The sequence below is a fragment of the Malaclemys terrapin genome, chromosome 1, assembly GCF_027887155.1.
Source record: "Malaclemys terrapin pileata isolate rMalTer1 chromosome 1, rMalTer1.hap1, whole genome shotgun sequence".
Classification (NCBI taxonomy): domain Eukaryota; kingdom Metazoa; phylum Chordata; order Testudines; family Emydidae; genus Malaclemys; species Malaclemys terrapin.
In genome coordinates this window covers 106,897,792-106,917,973 of record NC_071505.1, presented here as the reverse complement: position 1 = coordinate 106,917,973, position 20,182 = coordinate 106,897,792, and the positions used below count along the sequence as shown (strand labels likewise).

The 20,182-nt window shown below is 43.8% G+C and overlaps 1 protein-coding gene and 1 long non-coding RNA gene across 3 annotated transcripts in view; one reads left to right on the top strand and one right to left on the bottom strand.

Moving 5' to 3' along the window:
• Positions 1-8,105, bottom strand: part of LOC128840440 (uncharacterized) — a 29,742-nt gene extending 21,637 nt beyond the window's left edge. The window contains exon 1 of the long non-coding RNA XR_008445650.1: positions 8,025-8,105. This is a non-coding gene — a long non-coding RNA (uncharacterized LOC128840440). The remainder of the gene's footprint in view (positions 1-8,024) is intronic.
• Positions 1-20,182, top strand: part of FGD4 (FYVE, RhoGEF and PH domain containing 4) — a 204,501-nt gene that overhangs the window by 101,135 nt on the left and 83,184 nt on the right. Inside the window, exon 1 of one of the 2 annotated variants that reach the window (XM_054034424.1) lies at positions 8,300-8,427. The exons of the other annotated variant lie outside the window; for it this stretch is intronic. Coding sequence (XP_053890399.1) covers positions 8,403-8,427 — 25 coding nt within the window. The 5' untranslated portion in view covers positions 8,300-8,402. Of the gene's footprint in view, positions 1-8,299; positions 8,428-20,182 lie in introns of those variants that run through there. 2 annotated transcript variants of the gene reach the window in all.

Sequence of the window (20,182 nt, the reverse complement as noted above, 5' to 3'; positions counted from 1 at the left end):
TTGCTGCACTCCTGCCGCCGGTGACTGCAGCCCTGGCCCTACTGCAGAGCTCAGGGGAGTGGGGGCAGGGCTGGGCAGGGGCAGGGAAGGGGCGGGGGCCCTGGGGAAGAGCCCAGGGGCTGGAGCAGCACGCAGCTGTGCAGGACACCAGGAAATTTGGTACCTCGCGCAGCTGCATACTTTGCATATGGGTAAGGATGGCCTTGCTTGTGTGGTCGTGGTGCAGAGCTGGGAGAGAGCTCTCCCAGCGCTCTAAAAAAACCACCTCAACAAGGGGCATAGCTACCAGCACTGGGGGCATTGTTTACACTGGTGCTTTACAGCACTGCAACTTGCTGTGCTCAGAGGGGTGTTTTTTCACCCCCGAGCGAGAAATTTGCAGCGCTGTTAATTGACAGTGTAGACCAGCCTTAGTGTAAAGAGGTTTAGGCGGCACACTGGGTGATTGCAGCACTACTATTTTTGTGGTGCAATGGCTCTGTCTCACACAATGGATTTTGAAAGCTGGCTATTGAAAGCTTCAGTAGATGCAGAGTGTGGCAGCTCATCTCCTGACCAGGGAATCATCATGAACATTGAACGTCCGTTCCACAATGTTTTGTATCTCAGGCATTAGAAAGCTGAAAGCAGAACATGGTTTAATGGTAGAAGATTTGCATTTTCTTCAGTTCATTTAGAGGGTAGAATATATCAACCAGGTTGGCAAGTTTTGCACACCATGCTACATCAGCGATCAAGTCTGTGTATATGGATTCCTTCAAAGTTAAGAACATTTTACATTCGTCTCTCAGCTTATATAAACATGAGAGAACTTTTCCATGGGAAAACCAGCATATTCCTGTGTGCAAAAGTAAATTCAGGTGTTCTGCTCACATTTCCTCTCACAACAGCGAGAAAAGGCAACATTTTAAGGACCGTGATTTTTATTAAGTTCGCTATCTTTACTGCTCCATCTAACACTAAAGAAAGTTCTTCTGGCAGTGTTTTGGCCACAAGAGCTTCACAGTGTAGGAAATAATGGGTCACCAACACAGCTGGGTTTTGTTTACAATCCCTTTCATTTTTGTCAGTCATGGAGGCCGCCCCGTTTGTGCGAACACTAGGACAATTTTTCCAGTGCAGTTCTCCCTCTTCAGGGAAGGTTCTTGTCACCTTTAATATTGTATCTCAAGTTGTGTGACCTGGCAGTTGTTTGCAAAATAAAAAAATATTTATCTTATTCTATTTACATCAATGTACTTGACGTTAGCCAAGAGTTGAGCATGACCACTGAGATCTGTTGATTTATTAAGTTGCAGTGTAAACCTTCTGCTTGATTTGACTTTTTCTTGGAGCAATCTGAATGTCAGCTGACATATCATCAATATGGTGACTTATTGTATTATTTGAAAGGGGAACTTTTGCGATTTCATTGACTGCATTTGCACCTAACGATACTTTCACATTTTCTTGAATGCTGGTAAAATTAACATCTCTGTGATTGTATGCAGCTTTTTGCCTTCACTACAAGCTCAGCAACCAAGTAGCTTGCGTCCAGCACTTAATCAGAAACCGTTACGGTCTTTGGTCATTTGTACTTGTTTATCATTATGGTCCTTCAAACACTTGGAAAAAAAAATGTGCTTGTTGGCAAGGGACAGATGTTTGCTTGTAAGGTGTTTTAACTTATCTGGCCCCATGGCATGGCTTGAGAGTTTCATCCCTCATATGAAACTTTGTGGAAGAGGGCAAGGTGGTTCATCTGTGAATTAAAAATCCAAATAGCAAATAACTCTCCCAGTAGCATAGGCTCACCACTTTGACTTTGCTGTGTTCAGGTTCTGTTTCATCACTGAAAGTAGATGTAGGGAACATAAGAAAGGCCGTACCGGGTCAGACCAAAGGTCCATCTAGCCCAGTATCCTGTCTACCGACAGTGGCCAATGCCAGGTGCCCCAGAGGGAGTGAACCTAACAGGCTAATGATCAAGTGATCTCTCTCCTGCCATCCATCTCCACCCTCTGACAGACAGAGGCTAGGGACTCCATTCCTTACCCGTCCTGGCTAATAGCCATTAATGGACTTAACCACCATGAATTTATCCAGTTCTCTTTTAAACGCTGTTATAGTCCTAGCCTTCACAACCTCCTCAGGTAAGGAGTTCCACAAGTTGACTGTGCGCTGTGTGAAGAAGAACTTCCTTGTATTTGTTTTAAACCTGCTGCCTATTAATTTCATTTGGTGACCCCTAGTTCTTGTTATTTACTTATTCCCATAATACTTTTCCTTATTTAGTTTCTCCACATCACTCATGATTTTATATACCTCTATCCTATCCCCCCTTAGTCTCCTCTTTTCCAAGCTGAAGAGTCCTAGCCTCTTTAATCTCTCCTCATATGGGACCCGTTCCAAACCCTTAATCATTTTAGTTGCCCTTTTCTGAACCTTTTCTAGTGCCAGTATATCTTTTTTGAGATGAGGAGACCACATCTGTACGCAGTATTCGAGATGAGGGCATACCATCGATTTATATAAGGACAATAATATATTCTCAGTCTTATTCTCTATCCCCTTTTTAATGATTCCTAACATCCTGTTTGCTTTTTTGACAGCCTCTGCACACTGCGTGGATATTTTTCAGAGAACTATCCACGATGACTCCAAGATCTTTTTCCTGACTTGTTGTAGCTAAATTAGCCCCCATCATATTGTATGTATAGTTGGGGTTATTCTTTCCAATGTTCATTACTTTACATTTATCCACATTAAATTTCATTTGCCATTTTGTTGCCCAGTCACTTAGTTTTGAGAGATCTTTTTGAAGTTCTTCACAGTTTGCTTTGGACTTAACTATCTTTAGCAGTTTAGTATCATGTGCAAACTTTGCCACCTCACTGTTTACCCCTTTCTCTAGATTATTTATGAATAAGTTGAATAGGATCGGTCCGAGGACTGACCCTTGGGGAACACCACTAGTTACCCCTCTCCATTCTGAGAATTTACCATTAATTCCTACCCTTAATTTACATAAGAGCCTTTGGTGAGGGACCTTGTCAAAGGCTTTCTGGAAATCTAAGTACACTATGTCCACTGGATCCCCCTTGTTCACATGTTTGTTGACCCCTTCAAAGAATTCTAATAGATTAGTAGGACACGATTTCCCTTTACAGAAACCAGGTTGACTATTGGTCAACAGTTTGTTTTTCTATGTGTCGGACTACTTTATTCTTAACTATTGTTTCGACTAATTTACCCGGTACAGACATTAGACTTACCGGTCTATAATTGTCGGGATCACCTCTCAAGCCCTTTTTAAATATTGGCGTTACATTAGCTAACTTCCAGTCATTCGGTACAGAAGCCGATTTAAAGGACAGGTTACAAACCTTAGTTAACAGTTCCGCAACTTCACATTTGAGTTCTTTCAGAACTCTTGGGTGAATGCCATCTGGTCCCGGTGACTTGTTAATGTTTATCAATTAATTCCAAAACCTCCTCTCGTGACACTTCAATCTGTGACAGTTCCTCAGATTTGTCACCTACAAAAGCCAGCTCAGGTTTGGGAATCTCCCTAACATCCTCAGCCGTGCAGACTGAAGCAAAGAATCCATTTAGTTTCTCCGCAATGACTTTGTCGTCTTTAAGCTCTCCTTTTGTATCTCAATCATCAAGGGGCCCCACTGGTTGTTTCGCAGGCTTCCTGCTTCTGATGTACTTAAAAAACATTTTATTACCTTTTGGAGTTTTTGGCTAGTCGTTCTTCAAACTCCTCTTTGGCTTTTCTTATTACATTCTTGCACTAAATTTGGCAGCGTTTATGCTCCTTTCTATGGCTTACTACATAGATATATGGCTTATCATGTGCAGGAGTTCATTCCCATGGGCCAATACCCTGAGTCATTAGCTCATGTTCACACGGGAAGTCTCCAGTGGAACAGATACTGACCCTGGGACGGATGGACAGGGACACTCTCTCTCTCTCCTCCCCCTCCCCGCCTGCCTGCAGGGAAAGGAGTCAAGAGCCCCCAGAGCCAGGACACTGTGGGTTGGGGTGGGCTTGGGCTACATGGACCATTCAGGGGTGAGCAAGAGGCTCTCCTTTCCTCTGTCTCCACCACACCCACACACAGTGGGGAGGGAAAGTGGGACAGACCCACCTTTGGAAAGGTTTTTTTTTTTTTTTTTTTTCCTTGTTGCATGAGAGTCTCTGAAAACAAGGCTGAATGTTTTCCTGTGGGAGGGGCGGAAGGAGGACAGTCAGGCCAAGCAAGGAGTGTGAAGAAGCTGGACACAGGAGGTCGATGGAGGGGTTTTACCTACGTGAAATCGAAAAGAAATTGTATTATATTTACAGCAAATTGGTTTTGGGTTGTGTGTTTTTCTTGCATCTCTTTTTGTCTGCTTGAGGATAGTCTCTTTAGGAGCAAGGACTGTATTCTATTGTGTGTTTGTAGGGCCTAGCACAATGGGCTCCTGACCCTGGCTAGGGCCTTCAGTCACTATTGAAATCCAGATGAATAATATGAAGAAATGAACACAGGTTTCCCAGGCCAAAACCTAACCTGAATGTGGCGCTAAATTTGCAATACATACGTGGTAGTGTTTGAATTACTGCTGGAAATTAAATTGAAAGGTATTGGTCTGTCTGTTTGAGAGGACTTGGGCTTCTCATTCAGAGCCTCAAGGATGGGGAATCACAACTTCTCCTGTTCGCCATTCTTCTCATTTTTAAATTTACCCAGTGTTCATTCCAAGGGTTCATCAATATATTGATATTCTCTTTAAGATATTTGTAATGAGTTCAAAACCTACTAAACTGCCTGGAATGGGTAGAGCTCTGTTTGATAGCATGTCTTTCTATCCTGCTGTCACTTCCACCCCCAGAAAACACAATTGTTGGGGAGGGGCTAATTTCAAAACAAAGAAACAGTGCAATTTAAAATGATTTTTGAAGGAAACATGGACTCCTATTGTTTGCTGAAATTCAGTTTTCCTGCTTGCTCACCTCGGTGAGAGAGTGAGTGAGATCATCCTTAAACATTTTGGATGAGAAGAAAACTAGGATTTGAATGGTGAAACTTCAAGGTTGTATTCCGGTTTCAGATGTATACGCATTGGACTTGCATTTGAGCATTCAAAGTCAAAATATGTGTCAAAGTTTTTAAAATAACAGAAGCAAAATTGTTATAAATTTTACTGTGTGTTTTGACAAAACTCTGCTGATATGACTCAACATCTGTACCAGAAAGGAAATAATTAGTGGCCCAGTTCCAGAGAACTGACTATTCAATGCAAAAATAGTAAACCAATTATTAATAAACTTAATGATAATAGCTTGTTTTGCATATACATATTTAGCACCAAGCAGGGCTGTGGGGAATAAAAGTTTTTAGGTACTTGCTTCCTGAAAATGTTACTTGTTGGGGATTAGTTACTCTTGGGGTTTTTGGATGTTCAAAATACTGTTTTTTGAAGTAGGTTACGTATCCTTTTGGGATCCAATATTGCATCCGTTATGGAGGCAAAACACCACTTGGACTGGCTTTTAAGTGGTTTCCCTACTAAAATTGCCTATGTGTGTTAATTGGAAATGTTTTTTGTAGTGGACCGTGCCTTTAAATACACCTCTACCCCGATATAACGCTGTCCTCGGGAGGCAAAAAAATCTTACCGCATTACAGGTGAAACCGCGTTATATCGAACTTGCTTTGATCCGCCGGAGTGTGCAGTCCAGCCCCCCCAGAGCGCTGCTTTACCATGTTATATCCGAATTTGTGTTATATCGGGTCGCGTTATATCGGGGTAGAGGTGTACTTTCATTACCAAGTAGTCCTATCAATCAAAACTGGAAGGTGATAGACAGAGTGAATGATATGATACGAACTCAGACAAATTTGGATTCAGATTTGGGAAGCGCAGTTCAACCCCACCACCTGCTTCATAACACATCCCAGATGTGAGGAGAAGATGGGGACTAAAACATATTTCAGAGTGTGGAAAGGGAAACTCACACCAGGATGTACAAGTGAGGATAACTAGTCAGTAACAGAGGCACTTAGCTGTTGTAATGCTTCTTCAGGGTTTAGATGCTGGTAAAATTCTTCAGTATGAACTGGGTATTAGATGAATTATGGTGATGGTGGTTTTTTAAACCTCTAACGCTGTATTTGCCATGGTACAAAACACACACCCAGTGCACTGCATGATCCCAAATGGTTCTGTCTTAAAGTATATTAGGATTTCTACGATAGATGAGTAAGAGATTTTATGCAAGTGGCTTTGACTGGTGAGCTCATGGAAGAAAATAATTTTAAGAAAGAATTTGAATGGAGGTGGTGGTACCTTGCACCTTTAGAATGAAAGAGAGTTCCCAGTTACAGCAAGAAAGCGTTAAAGAAAATATAGAAGAAAGCAGGAAGTCAGGAGTGGGATAAGGATACAAAGGGAGTGGTGAAATAAGGGATTTGGACAGAGAATAATAATAAAAAAAAAATGAGAGCAAAGTTGAACATGATGCAAGTCTAAGATGGTATAATTTCTGTGCTCAGGTACTGAAAGAGGAGCTGAGTTAAAGTATGAACTTTAACTAATTTATCTTACAACAGAGGTGCTGGAACAATTTGTATAGTTGGGGTGTTGAGAGCCTTTGAGCCAAACTGTAAACCCATATATGATGGAAACCACTTCAAGTCAGGGGGTGCAGTAACACCCCAGAACCCCTAGTTCCAGCACCTATGACCTATGCTATCCTGTCAGTTGCTTTTCCTGCTATATATAGCTCTTCTGTTCACTTGGTGTGCAAGTTGCACCAATTTATACTCACTTGCACCATCCTACATATCACTTTCCAATCTTCCTGTAGACAGAGGCAGAGTTGTGGCATGTGCAAAAAGTCAGGTCAAAGCAAAGCAAATATATCATCTGAACAGCTATTGAGGAAGATTACTTCAGCGCTGTGAATGAACATGTGCCATGTTCTGGGTCACATCCAAATTTACCAAGAACAGTCAGTCAGGTTTAACCCATTCTGTTCCTCCTGCCCCAGAATGAAATTCATCCAGGGCTTCCCCCCTCTTCCCTCCCCTCCCCCCAGCTCGGGGAGCATTTGTCCCTGTCACACCATCTATTTGGGTGAGGAGGAAACTGGATAAGTTGCATTCATGTATTTTATTTTGCTGACCACTTTGTTAGTCAGGGATACTGTTTGATACGGTCTAAGCAAAATTACACCTGCAACAGGGTAATTGTCCTACAAGGTCAATAGGGCATGAAGGAAAAGGAGTGGGGTTCTTAGCAAACTAGACTTAGGGCTCTTCAGCAGTTTGTATGTAAATAGTAATATTACTCTTTCCAGTTCATCTATCATGTCTGTACTTTTCTAAGATGATTTGCATTTGCACAATACAAAATTGACTCTGATTTATCTCTTTCCTTATATTTACTTGCAAGCAAAGAGTCAGAAGAGAGACGTGGTTGAGACAGAGGAGAGTGAAGAGGAAGGCACAGTAGGCCTCAAGTGCTACCAGTGTACTGGCTTCATCCTCTGACCCTGTGCCTTCCTTCAGTATTTGTGGCAAGGACTGTTCCTCAAAAATTGAGCTTTTTAGCTACTTGCAGTGCTGCAGCATGTCAGTTTTTTGAGATGCCATCAAAATATGTACCAGGGCACCGCCAAGCACAGGGTGTAAGAGCCTTACTATTTTAAAACTGGATTCATTCCACTGACCCCATTCTATTTCCAGTCTACACCAAAAAGGCCAGCATTTTATGAATATATTGTAGAATCTTTTTCGGTTGTACCTCTGCTCTGGAGTTCTAATCTTCACGTTTACTTTAGTTCAAAGAAGCAGTTTAAACACACTCTGTTTGCACAATGAAAAGGATTTTGGAAACAAAAGTCACTTAGTAACAATGGGACTGTAAGTACCAACCAGAGGAAAGGGCTACTGATTTTATCATTTAACCTTGTTTTTTATACAGTGGTGAAATTAAAACAGTTGTAGAAACTTCCAAAATAGCTGAGGCATTAGATGAAAACCACTTACTGTGTTTCCCTGTGCTTTGCTCCTGCGGTTTGAAGGTTACGTAAGTTGATTCCCTTGTTTTTCTATTTAACAGAATAAAACCTCTTCCAACTGACTCTCTCTCCTCTCTTGTTAGTTTTGCTTGCTCGCTCGCTCTCTCTCTCGCTCTCTCTCCTAAGCAAAGCAGGCATGCCGTCAAAGAGGTGGGGCGTATTACATGCTATGTCTTTGAACTGTAAACTTTCAGTATATACCCAGCATCTGATTAGAACTCCTTCTCAATGGTCTACAAAACTTGTAAATGGGGGTATATGTGAACCTGTCATATGATCATTAACATTGTGAAATCGATTACTGGTGCATACAGCAGCATTAGAGTGAATTTGGTATCTCGCATACATGAAAACCATGTCTTTTGATCTAGGTAAGGCTGGCTTGTTTGGATTTTTGAATTGTTTTTGTTGATTGTTAGTCTCTGAATTTGAGTTCTTACCTGCAGAATATTTAATAGTGTTTTAGTCCAAAGACAAATGAAGAGCAAAGTTTTATATCTGGTGCCTTAGAAGTATAAACATATTATAAATTCAGCTGCTTGATTGTGTAATACATTTGGAACATGTTTGTTCTGACTAATCAGTTTGTAGATTTTTTTTTTTTTCTTGGAGTGTTTGCTAAGTTCATCATGCAAAAATACTGTTTCTTTCTGCTCATCTTGCTATTTTCACCTCAACTCTCAAACAATTGAGTTTGCAGATATTTAAGTGCTTTCTATTTCTGGTTTGCTATTGAGCTGACAGCAACAATTCTGTTTACAGTTGAAAGGTCCCTAGACTATGTTGCTATAAATCAGTATTGTGTCTGAAATATTTATTTTCTCAGTGGTTCATGAATTAAGTACACCTGGTTAATTTGGGAGAGACAAGTTTGCTTTGCCAAGTAATTCTTTATATGTGGTCTTGCAATGGCCACTTTCACTTACTCTATGCTTATTTTTCTAACTTGCTTTGCAGTAACGAATAGTGTTAAAAATATAGTTGCATTGTAATTTCAGCCTTGATAAGTGCTTACTGTGCAGGACACACAATGTAAACATTCTCTGACCCTAAGAGCAAACTATAATATTTTTTGAAAATGGAATCTAATCCAAAATTAGAGATGAAATAGATTTGTGAGGAGATACGTTGTAAAGCCCATCACCCCTGGCTGTTCTGAAAAGCACAGAACCAGTTGGCAGGGGTAGGAGAAGAGAGAACTTCTATGTGCTTGGGTTTGGTCTGGGGTTTTGAGAGCAGTCTGCTGCGGAAGCTTGGGGTGAACTATGCAGCTAACTCTGCAGGTCTGTCCACACTCCCAACTTCAGCTTTTGCTGGTGCCAAACTTCTCACAGGTACAAAGTGTGACATGTCACCCATATCAAGCAACTCCATTGGCTCCCTCATTCATTTCATGTACCAATGCACAGGCCCAGACGTTTTTTAAAACCATTCTGATTTTGTGTCTTAGCTCAAAGAACTGGTCTCTTATTCCTCTCCTAACTCCCTCAATTCGTGTACTATCTTCTGTGCACCTTTGCACAATCTCACCATGATGGATGCAAGAATTTTTTTCTTTACATTTTTTCCCCTTCTCTGCTTTTGTATTGTTTTTATTTCAACTTTGTAACACGAACCTGTTTTGGGGACACGGTGTGTGAAAGAATATGCTTCATAAAGTTGTATTGTAAAACATTACTGCAGAAAGGAAATTGGCAGGATGAGCACAGCTTTGCGTTGGAAGTAAATGATAGTATTGCGTATGGTCCTTGTACATAGTATGCATACATTTTTTGCTTTTTGAGGGGAAAAAATTTCTAGGATGGTTATTGTGGTCAAATTCTGTTCACATGGTATTAAGAGCAAAATTCTTTAAGGTTAGTTGCCATCTGAGTGATGTGCGATAGAACAGGAGTTCTCAAAGTGTGGTCCGCAGATAGTTCCCTCTAAGTTGTGCACCTGGATGGCCACACACGAGAGAATGAAGAGCCACCCACCTAATTAGTGGAGCCACGCCTGCCTGGCTCCACTAATTAAGTGCCTGGACCCTGGAGAAGATGCACATGTAAGGTGAGGTGGTGGCATTGGGGGGGGATAGGTGGGAGGGGGCAGCGGGGTGAGAAGAGGGAGTGGGGGGAATTTGGGATGTGAAGGGCCGCGGCAGCCAGAGAGAGGCGACTTTTCCCAGCTCCAGGGCTGCGGCTGCCGGGGAGAGATGGCCTTCCTCCCCAGCCTCATCTCTGTGGTGGGGGAGAGACCCCCCCCCTCTTTCCCAGCCCCAGCTCAGGGGCTGTCGTGACAGGGGAGAGCGGGAGAGACTTCCCCCCTCCTTCCCAGCCCCAGCTCAGGGGCTGCTGTGGCGGGGGGGGGGGGGGGGGGAGAGAGGGCACATCCATCACATTAGAAAGGTACAACTACTGATATTAAAATATGAGTTGTGTGCTTTTATTTGTAGAAGAAAAAAAGTTCAAGATTTTTTTTATGTAGTGCTTTTATCCAAAGCGCTTTATAATAGTTAGCTAACGGTACAAACAACAATTGGAAAGATCATTAAGTGGTCTGCCGAGACCCTCAGCAATTTTCAAGTGGTCTGTGGGGGGGAAAAAAAAGTTTGAGAACCTCTGCAATAGAACAATTGGTGATGGGCAGCGCTTGCCTTTTAGGTTACAGAAACTGATCAATATTAAATAAGTAAACTAGCTGTACTAGCCTGACATTGCTGAGGAGCATGGATTTCTGTGTTGTAGCAGTGCTGCCCCAGCTGCTGTTTATAATCAATCAATGTGTGTGTGTGTGTGTGTGTGTGTGTTTCAGGAGTTTATTACTTGGCCGTTTCAATTCACATTGGGTTAAAATATGAACATACATGCTAACAATCTGGATGCAAACTGGAGGGATGAAGTTTGAGAGTCTTGATCTTGAAACGCCAAATATTAAATGGACTCGTATATTCCACAACGGAATTTAACATGACCTTGCCTGTGTGTTACTAGGAGGCCTCGGTTAATAGCTGACAGTTTTTTTGGGCTTGTGCTGCATTGCAGCTAGGTTGCTTGCGTTGTTGAGGTAAAGCAGAAGACATGAAAGTAGGACATGGACTTCATGCACAAGGGGAGGCCTTACTGTAAAACGCTGTTAAGAGAGATACTACCATATTGTGAGATTCATGTCTGAGTGAACAGGAGAAGCTAAGAGTAGGCTGTTGTTCTTAGCTTCCCTCAGGAGCTAAGAACAGTATGTATGTGGGGGGGAGGGGGAGGAGGTGTAATTAGGCAATTTCACTCAAGTTGTAACCCCTCCAGAAAAGTTCTTCTACTTGCAGAGGCTTGCATATACTAGTTCAAACTGGGTTCTCCAGCAACCAACAGACGGAAAGGACTTCTGGATAAATAGCTTGAGTTTAAACTGACTCTGGGTCTTCTTTCTGATCCAGCAAACGGACAGGGCCTTCTATTCAAGGGGGGTCCCAATCCTTTCAGGGAGGAGTTGGAAGAACTTAATCTAGTGAGGCTGTATAAGACTGATGGGTGACTTCTAGTAAGCTTTTAGCATGCATATATTTACTATTTTTAATGTTTTCTCTGTAATGCTTTTACCTTAAGAATAAATGTGCTTGCTTATAAAGAGCTGTGTGGTAACTTGTGACTGCTAGCAATTACAGCTGCTCATAACCTTCAAGGAGAAAGCAAAGTGCAGGTGCTGGCCTGTTGGAACAGTGTGGCTTGCTGAGGATATAACTATGTAGGCAGGCAGAATTGTGCAGCCTGGAAAAACCCTGGTCGGGAGGGAGAGATGTGGGTCTCTGCCCAAGAGAGGTGATGGCTGAGAAGCTGGGAGCTTAGAATGAGTGCCTTTGAGGGACCGCAGTTACCATGAAATGATGTTGAAGCTTTCAGAAGAACACCAAATATTGTGAGTTGGCAACAATCTGTTGGTTTTAAGTTGCCTTTTTTTACCTAGCCAAAGGTTTAGAAGCTTTAATTTGATAAATCGAAGGTATTTGCAGAAAGAAGGGCTTGGGAGATTGAGGGCCTTTCCCAGACAGGCCACAATGGATGCTGCATAGGCGCTGCCAAACCCCACACAAAGACGCTTGCCTTCATGAAACACTGGTAAATTTACAAGGAGGCTTATTTCAGCATTTATTTTCAGTAGCATGGGATTTTGTGGAAAGTTCCTATTCTTAATTTTAGGAATACTATAAATGCCAGGACAGGAAAGTGATTTAAATTGTCATATGACGCTTCAGCTGTTTTCAGTATGCAGTGCTTCCGATAAGCAATTATCAAAGTCTTTGCATCAAAAATAACTTCAAAGGATTTCCAGTTTGGGAATTAATCAAGTGATGTGTGCTAATACTAGTTGATGATGTATTGAAATAAATACATTTTTTTTGGGTGGGGGCAGGGAGAGGGACAAAGGGTTTGGACAATGTAAAAACATTAAACTGTTGGGCTTGGACTTTCTGGATTTCTATTATTTCTGTCAACCTGATCATTTAGTAACATTTAAGCAGAGTAAATTAGCATTTAATTACCCAGAGTAGTTGAAAGAATTGATGCAAATCTGTTTAACGTTCAGTCTGAAGTGAGTATTTGAACAGGAAAACAATGTTCTCTGGCAGATGAGATTGTTTTAATTTTTCTTTTGAATCCAAGACAATACTTATGTGAATATGACTTACTTCCTTAATAATGGTCATTATGCTCTGGTGATATATGGAGGTCTAAGTCTTCATAGGCAATGTCCACATCAAAACTGTCACCATTGTGGCAAGTATAGTAGAGAAGAATGACAGGAGACTGCAGGAGGGGTTTCAACTGAATGGTTTCACAGGAAGCCCTAAATTTGCTTAAATCAGCCATTTGAGGCTATTCTTATGGTATTTCCAACCAGGTCAAAAGCAGGAAGTACTGGCATTCTTGTGGGGTTTGCAGCTTGAGTTCTTTATATTTCTGAGTTGGTGCTGCAGACGTTCCCAGGGAGCTGCTGTTTGTTCTGTGTTTTGTAGATGTTGGCTATTAATTACTTGGCAGCAAGCTGGGACTACTTAAGTAGCCTGAAAATGGGCTGTGTGCCCCAACAATTAGAAAAAGCATGCTAAACAGAGCAGCTGTAATGCTGCAGATAGGCAATGCTGGTATTACCTATGTCGTTGGCAGCAAGCACAGGACTCACAGCCTGCTTCAGTCTGCTCTAACAAACGGGATGATTTTCTAAGGTATACTTGCCTTTTTACATGATTGGTTGTCTTTCAGCAGTAAATATTAGTGTCTGGCCCTTGTTATGGAGTTAGCCCCAGGGCATGGCATTCTAGAATTAAGGCATTGCTTTTAAATCTTTTTATATTTGAATCCACAGGTCTTAGAGTCGTGATTTTCTTTTCATGCTTGAGTTAGTGGGGCTATAAGTGGTTATGCCATTCACATGTTATCCATTTCTGCAATTGGAAAGAAGAATTTAGAAATAAAAGAGATGGTTTACACTATTATTAATAGTTTGGTTAAAGTGTTGAAATTTCCTTTGAAATTTTCTTTTATGGCTCTTTTGTGTCTCTTCTATATTTCAGGAAGATTTTATACTGAATCTTTACCTCACAGTTTATTTTATGTGGTATAATCGTTAAGATTTGTAAATTTGTATTTAAATTAATCAAAGGAATAGTCAGTTTTAAAACTTCTTTAATTAGTTTGTTTTTCTCTTCTTGGGGCTCTGAGGTATTTTCTTGCAGCATCCTGTTTCTAAAAATATTACCTAGTAGCAGAGAGCCTTCGATCAGTGAAAGATATCTGCGTTCATCTTTTAAAATGTATGTAGCTATTTTTAAAATAAGCAAGTTGCTTAAGAGATGTCTTAACTGCACAGATCAACAGCCAGTCAGAGTGACGGACCAGAAGGTTACAGAAGACATTATACGTATGCATTAAAATGTATTCTAATGCAGCATTTTCATATGATGAGCAATAAAGGAATGAAGGAATTTGAGTTTATATTTAGCTGTTATTCTTTATTAGGAAGCCTGTTGCCCAATGTTTGAAAATCTAAAAATACCATTATTCTATATTAGCTTAAAAAAGGGAATGTAAATACACTAACATTTTCACTGTATTTTAGAACCTCAACTACCACTGTAACTACAGCTGTTTGTATTTGTGACATTAAGAACTCTATCTTTTCTCTATTATTATTATTTTGAACTAGGGCTTCTCCAATAGTATTTGGAATGTTAGATTTTACTCTGTTACAGAGCATAATTCCCTGATAGCTATCTTGTATATTGCTGGTATCTAGGGTTGCCAACTTTCTAATTGTAGAAAACTGAATACCCTTGCCCTGCCCCCCACCCCGCCCCTTCCCTGAAGCCCAACCCCCCATTCACTCCATTCCCTGTCCCTCTGTCGCTTGGTCTCCCCCGCCCTTGCTCACTTGCTCATTTTCACCGAGCCTGGGGCAGGAGGTTGGGGTGCGGAGGGGGTGAGGGCTGGATGTGCGGGAGCTGGGGATGAGGGGTTTGAGGTGCAGGCTGGGGCCAAAGGGTTCAGAGTGTGGGAGGGGACTCTGGGCTGGGGCAGGGAGTTGGGGTACGGGAGGGGGTAAGGGCTCTGGCTGCGGGTGTGAGCTCTGGGATGGGACTGGGGATGACTGGTTTGGGGTGCAGGAGGGGGCTTTAGGCTGGGGCAGGAGTTTGGGGTGCAGGAGGGGGTTCCAAGCTGAGGTATGGGGTTGGGCATGGGAGGAGGTGCAGGGTGCAGGTTCTGGGAGGGAGTTTGAGTGCTGGAATGGGTTCAGAGCTGGGGCAGGGGGTTGTGATGTTGGACAGGGTTCAGGGTGCAGGCTCCGGGTTGTGCTGACCTCAGGTGGCCCTGCCATTTCCCGGGGATGGCAGAAGTCCACGTGGCTTCCAGGAAGTGGTGGCCTGTCCCTCCGGCTCCTAGGCGGAGCAGCCAGGGGCGCCCCATGCGCCTGCAGGTGCTACCCCTGCAGCCCCATTGGCCATGGTTTCCAGCCAATGGGAGCTGGGGAGCTGGTGCTCAGGGTGGCGTCTGTGTTATGCTTATAAGAAGCACAGGGAATCTTTTTAAAGGGGATAAGGCAATACGCTGCGTTTATTGAGGGTACAATTTAAGCACTGAAATCAGCCTATGCTTGTGCACACGCACACACTTCTGCAGCTGGATCTTATAGTTACCGGTCCTTCTTGTTGCTCGGTCAGTTCCAGTGGCCAGCTGAAACTGCACACGAGGGAGGGGAACTGGGCCTCTGTCAAACATGTTCAACGCTCTGATGTTGATGCAGAACGAACCCAAAGTCCCATGGCACTTCTTTTATAGTAATAAATTCCCATACCTTGCTGTGTCACCCCAGAGTTGTTAATCACGAGGTAGTCAAGGTTGTTCTTAATTAGCATTATTTTGAGTTGTTACCGGAAGGATCCACAGCTGTTTCTTATCTGTCCCTTTGGATCAACTCCTTTATCTTGTCCTTGGGCTGTATGCCTTTGCTTTAGGGTCGTCAATCTGCCATCCGGGTGATTGATAATAAAGTTGGTGCCTCTTGGCTCCCCCACTCCCTTCTTGACCATCCGGCCCAGTTGTCCTTTCTCAGTTAATTACCATACATTCTTCACTCACACCAAATAGTAAATAAGGCAATTACAGGCAACTTCTATCCTTCTAGCAACCAATGTTAACACAATCAGCAAAAAATAAACTCAGAACAATTTCTTCTTACAAATTCAAAGGTGGCAAGATAAGCAAAATGGAGTACAATTTTACTTGAGACAATTTCTTCCCATTAGGCTTTTGGCCTACACCTGTAGGTGGAGGCAGTGTGTGGAGCCCCCGGCTACCCCTTCACCTAGGAGCTGGAGGGATATGCTGCTGCTTCCCAGGAGCTAGGCACGGAGCCTGCTTGCACCGCTGCGGCCAAACGGACTTTTAGCGGCCCAGTCAGCTGTGCTGACCAGAGCTGCCAGGGTCCTTTTGAAAACCGGACGCTTGGTAACCCTACTGGTACCCTGAAGAAAATGAACGAAATGAAAGATATTCTTAGAGCCAGATTTTCCAGCCCATATTCATGCAAGTAATCCCACTGAGTGTAACAGCTCTGCTTGTGAGAGTAAGGATTCCCTATGTTAAGGATTGCAGAATTGGACTCTTTAGAAAATGATAAATCAGAACATTTGAGGCCTGACCCAAAGTATATTGAAGTCAATGGAAAGATTCCCCTTGACTTCACTGGGATCCTGGCTATAAGCATTAAGCAGAATGTTTCCAGTGGGGAAAAGTGATCTAGAAAGAAGACATTTGCAGTGTTGTTCACATTCCAGAGTAATGCCATGAGGATAAAGGGAAAAATCCACTGTGTGTCATTACGGAAATGCTTACGGTTAGTGCCTTTCAGCAGAGGTATATTTTACAATTGAAACTTCCATTGATGTAGGGAGAGATTTACAAAAGCAACTGAAACTTGACTGGTTTCCTCTTTTCCCCAGTCACATGTGCAGGAAGCTTTAAAAGCCAACAGAGAGATAGGGAGGAGGAAGAGGAAGAAGAAAATCAGCGCTCAGACACAATACCTGAGTGACTCGCAACCTTTCTGGACTGCTGTACTCCTTTCGGGAGTCTGATATGTCTTGTGTACCCCACTTAAAAACTACTTGCTTACAAAATCAAACCTAAAAATACAAGTGTCTCAGCGCGCTATTACTGAAAAATTGCTTACTTTCTCATTTTTACCATAATATTATTAAATAAATTAATTGGAATATAAACATTGTACTTAGATTTCAGTGTTTAGTATGTAGAGCACTATAAACCAGTGCTGTAACTAAGAGTGAAAATTTGGGTGGGCCCTGACTTTCAGGCGGACAGGCAAGGACAGACTATGCTTGCTCAGCTTCTCCCCTGATGTTGTCATGCCCTCTTCCTAGCCCCCGTATCCCCAGGCACAGGGCTAGAGTGACTGGTTGTCACCTGATCAAAAAGGGACCCTGGTGGCTATGATCAGCACCGCCAACCGGCCATTAAAAGTCAGATCGGCAGTGCTGAGGAGCTAAGGCAGGCTAATCCCTATCTGTCCTGGCTCCGTGCTGTGCCCGGGAAGTGTCCAGCAGGTCTGGCTCATAGGCGGGGGAGCCACAGGGCTCGGCGCGCTGCCCCCGCCCTGAGCGGCGCGCAGAACCGCCTTCCGTACCTCCGACTAGGAGCTGGGGTGCAGCACAGAGTCAGGACGGGCAGGGAGCCTGCCTTAGCCCTCCTGCTGCGCTGCTGATGGGAGCCGCTGGAGGTAAGCCGGAGCCCCTGCCCTAGCCTGGAGCCCCCTCTTGCACCCCAAACCCCTCATCCCCCCCCCCCAGTTACAGCCCTCACCTGCTCCTTCATCCCAGCCCAGTGAAAGTGAGTGAGGGTGAGGGAGAGCAAGCCACTGGGGAGGGGGAATGTAGTGAGCTGGGGCCAGGGCCTCTGGGAAGGGGTGGGGCTAGGGTGTTCAGTTTTGTGCAATAAGAAAGTTTGCAACCCTAAACAGGGCTTCACCTGCCAAGCTGGGCATGCGCATGGGGCGGCTCAGAAAATGGCAAGGCAGAGCTGCCTGAGTGTCGCTTTTTGAAGGGCAGGTGCATAGCTTCATTCTGGATTTCAGGTGCCTGGGTGATGCTCTAGGTCGCTGTGGCAGCACTACACCCCTGCTCAGATTTGGTGGGCCCACTGTGGCTATGCCCCTGGTAATAACAAATCATTGTTTATATGAAATTCAATTTTGCCCTGACTTCTCTAGTGCCTGTTGTAAAACTAGGCAAATGTCTAGATGAGTTGATATACCCCCTGGAAGACCTCTGCATACCCCCAGGGGTCCGGGTATCCCTGGTTGAGAACCACTGCAATACCCAGTGATATAAGACATGGTTAATCCATGATGTCAGTTTTCAATATAGAGGAAGGGATGACAGTAAGTCGTCATAACAGAACTGTCTGCTTATGGAGACGGGGGGGGGGGGGGGGGGGACACACAAAAATACCCCTAAATGTTGGGCTGAACTACTTACACATATACCTACCTACGTTATTTTATAAAAATCCAATGATAAAAAGTCTCCCAAGATAAAGATCATTACTATGTACTCTCTAAATTTTTTTTAAACGTGTTTTGTTTTGGGTATTTTCCCACAGTCTTCGAACCAAAGTCACAAAAGATTTGAGATAAGTTTCTGTCAGACATGAACTAAGCACATGAAAGAAGAGTTCTTGATGGTTTCATAAATGAAAGAGGCAAATCACATAAAGTTAAGCTGAAGGAACATAGTTAAATATGTGATATGAATAACAATGTCATTAATTTCTAGAAAAAAGAACACGAGTACTTGTGGCACTTTAGAGACTAACAAATTTATTTGAGCATAAGCTTTCGTGGGCTACAGCCCACTTCTTCGGATACATAGAATGAACATATATTGAGGATATATATAAACATACACATACAGAGAGCATGAAAAGGTGGGAGTTGTCTTACCAACTCTGAAAGGCCAATTAAGTAAGAGAAAAAACTTTTGAAGTGATAATCAAGATAGTCCAGTACAGACAGTTTGATAAGAAGTGTGAGAATACTTATATGGGGAGATAAATTCAATGTTTGTAATGGCTCAGCCATTCCCAGTCTCTATTCAAGCCTAAGTTGATTGTATCTAGTTTGTATATCAATTCAAGTTCAGCAGTTTCTCGTGGAGTCTGTTTTTGAAGCTTTTCTGTTGCAAAATTGCCACCCTCAGGTCTGTTATTGAGTGACCAGACAGGTTAAAGTGTTCTCCTACTGGTTTTTGAATGTTATGATTCCTGATGTCAGATTTGTGTCCATTTATCCTTTTGAGTAGAGACTGTCCGGTTTGACCAAAGTACATGGCAGAGGGGCATTGCTGGCATATATCGCACTGGTAGATGTGCAGGTAAACGAGCCCCTGATGGCATGGCTGATGTGATTAGGTCCTATGATGATGTCACTTGAATAGATATGTGGACAGAGTTGGCATCGGGCTTAGTTGCAAGGATGGGTTCCTGGGTCAGTGTTTTTGTTCAGCGGTGTGTGGTTGCTGGTGAGTATTTGCTTCAGGTTGGGGGGTTGTCTGTAAGCGAGGACAGGTCTGTCTCCCAAGATCTGTGAGAGTGAGGGATCATCTTTCAGGATAGGTTGTAGATCTTTGATGATGTGCTGGAGAGGTTTTAGTTGGGGCTGAAGGTGACAGCTAGTGGTGTTCTGTTATTTCCTTGGTTGGGCCTGTCTTGTAGGAGGTGACTTCTGGGTACTCGTCTGGCTCAGTCAATCTGTTTTTTCACTTCAGCAGGTGGGTATTGTAGTTTTAAGAATGCTTGATAGAGATCTTGTAGGTGCTTGTCTGACGGATTGGAGCAAATGCGGTTGTATTTTAGAGCTTGGCTATAGACCAGGGGTCAGCAACCTACGGCCTGCATGCCTAGGGTTACCATTCGTCCGGATTCCCCCGGACATGTCCGGCTTTTTTGGGTTAAAAATAGCGTCCGGGGGAATTTGTCAATGTCCGGACTTCCCCTCCTCCCCCCCATGCAGAGCATGCGCGCGGCTTACAGAGCAGCCGGGGCTCCGACAGCCAGAGCCCTTCCTTCACTTCCCCCCTCCTCTCTCCTGAAACTTGACACCACTCCCCTCCTCTCTCTCCCTTCCCTCCCTCCCTGCATTCACAGATCGCCGGCCGTTCGCCGTCTGGAGCTCCGACCCTGCTCCCCTCCCCCGCTGTCGAGCGCGCTGCTCTGCAGCACAGTAAGGGGGCCGGGGGCCAGAGAAGCGGCAGGCAGGTTCGGGGGGGGGGGTAGTCAAGAGACAGGGAGCAGGGGGGAGGGTTGGATGGGTCAGGGAGTTCAGGGTGGGGCTGTCTGGGGGTTGGGGGTGTAAGGTTTTGGGCAGTCAGGGTACAGGTGGGGGGGGTCTCAGGAGGGGGCAGTTAGGGGACAAGGAACAGGGAGGCTTAGGTAGGGGGTGGGGTTCTGGAGGGCATTTAGGAGCAGGGGTCCCAGGAGGGGGCAGTCAGGGGACAAGGAGCGGGGGGGGGAGGGGGTCGGGAGTTTGGGGCAGGCTTTCTGGGGGAGGGTGGATAAGGTTTTGGGCAGTCAGGGTACAGGT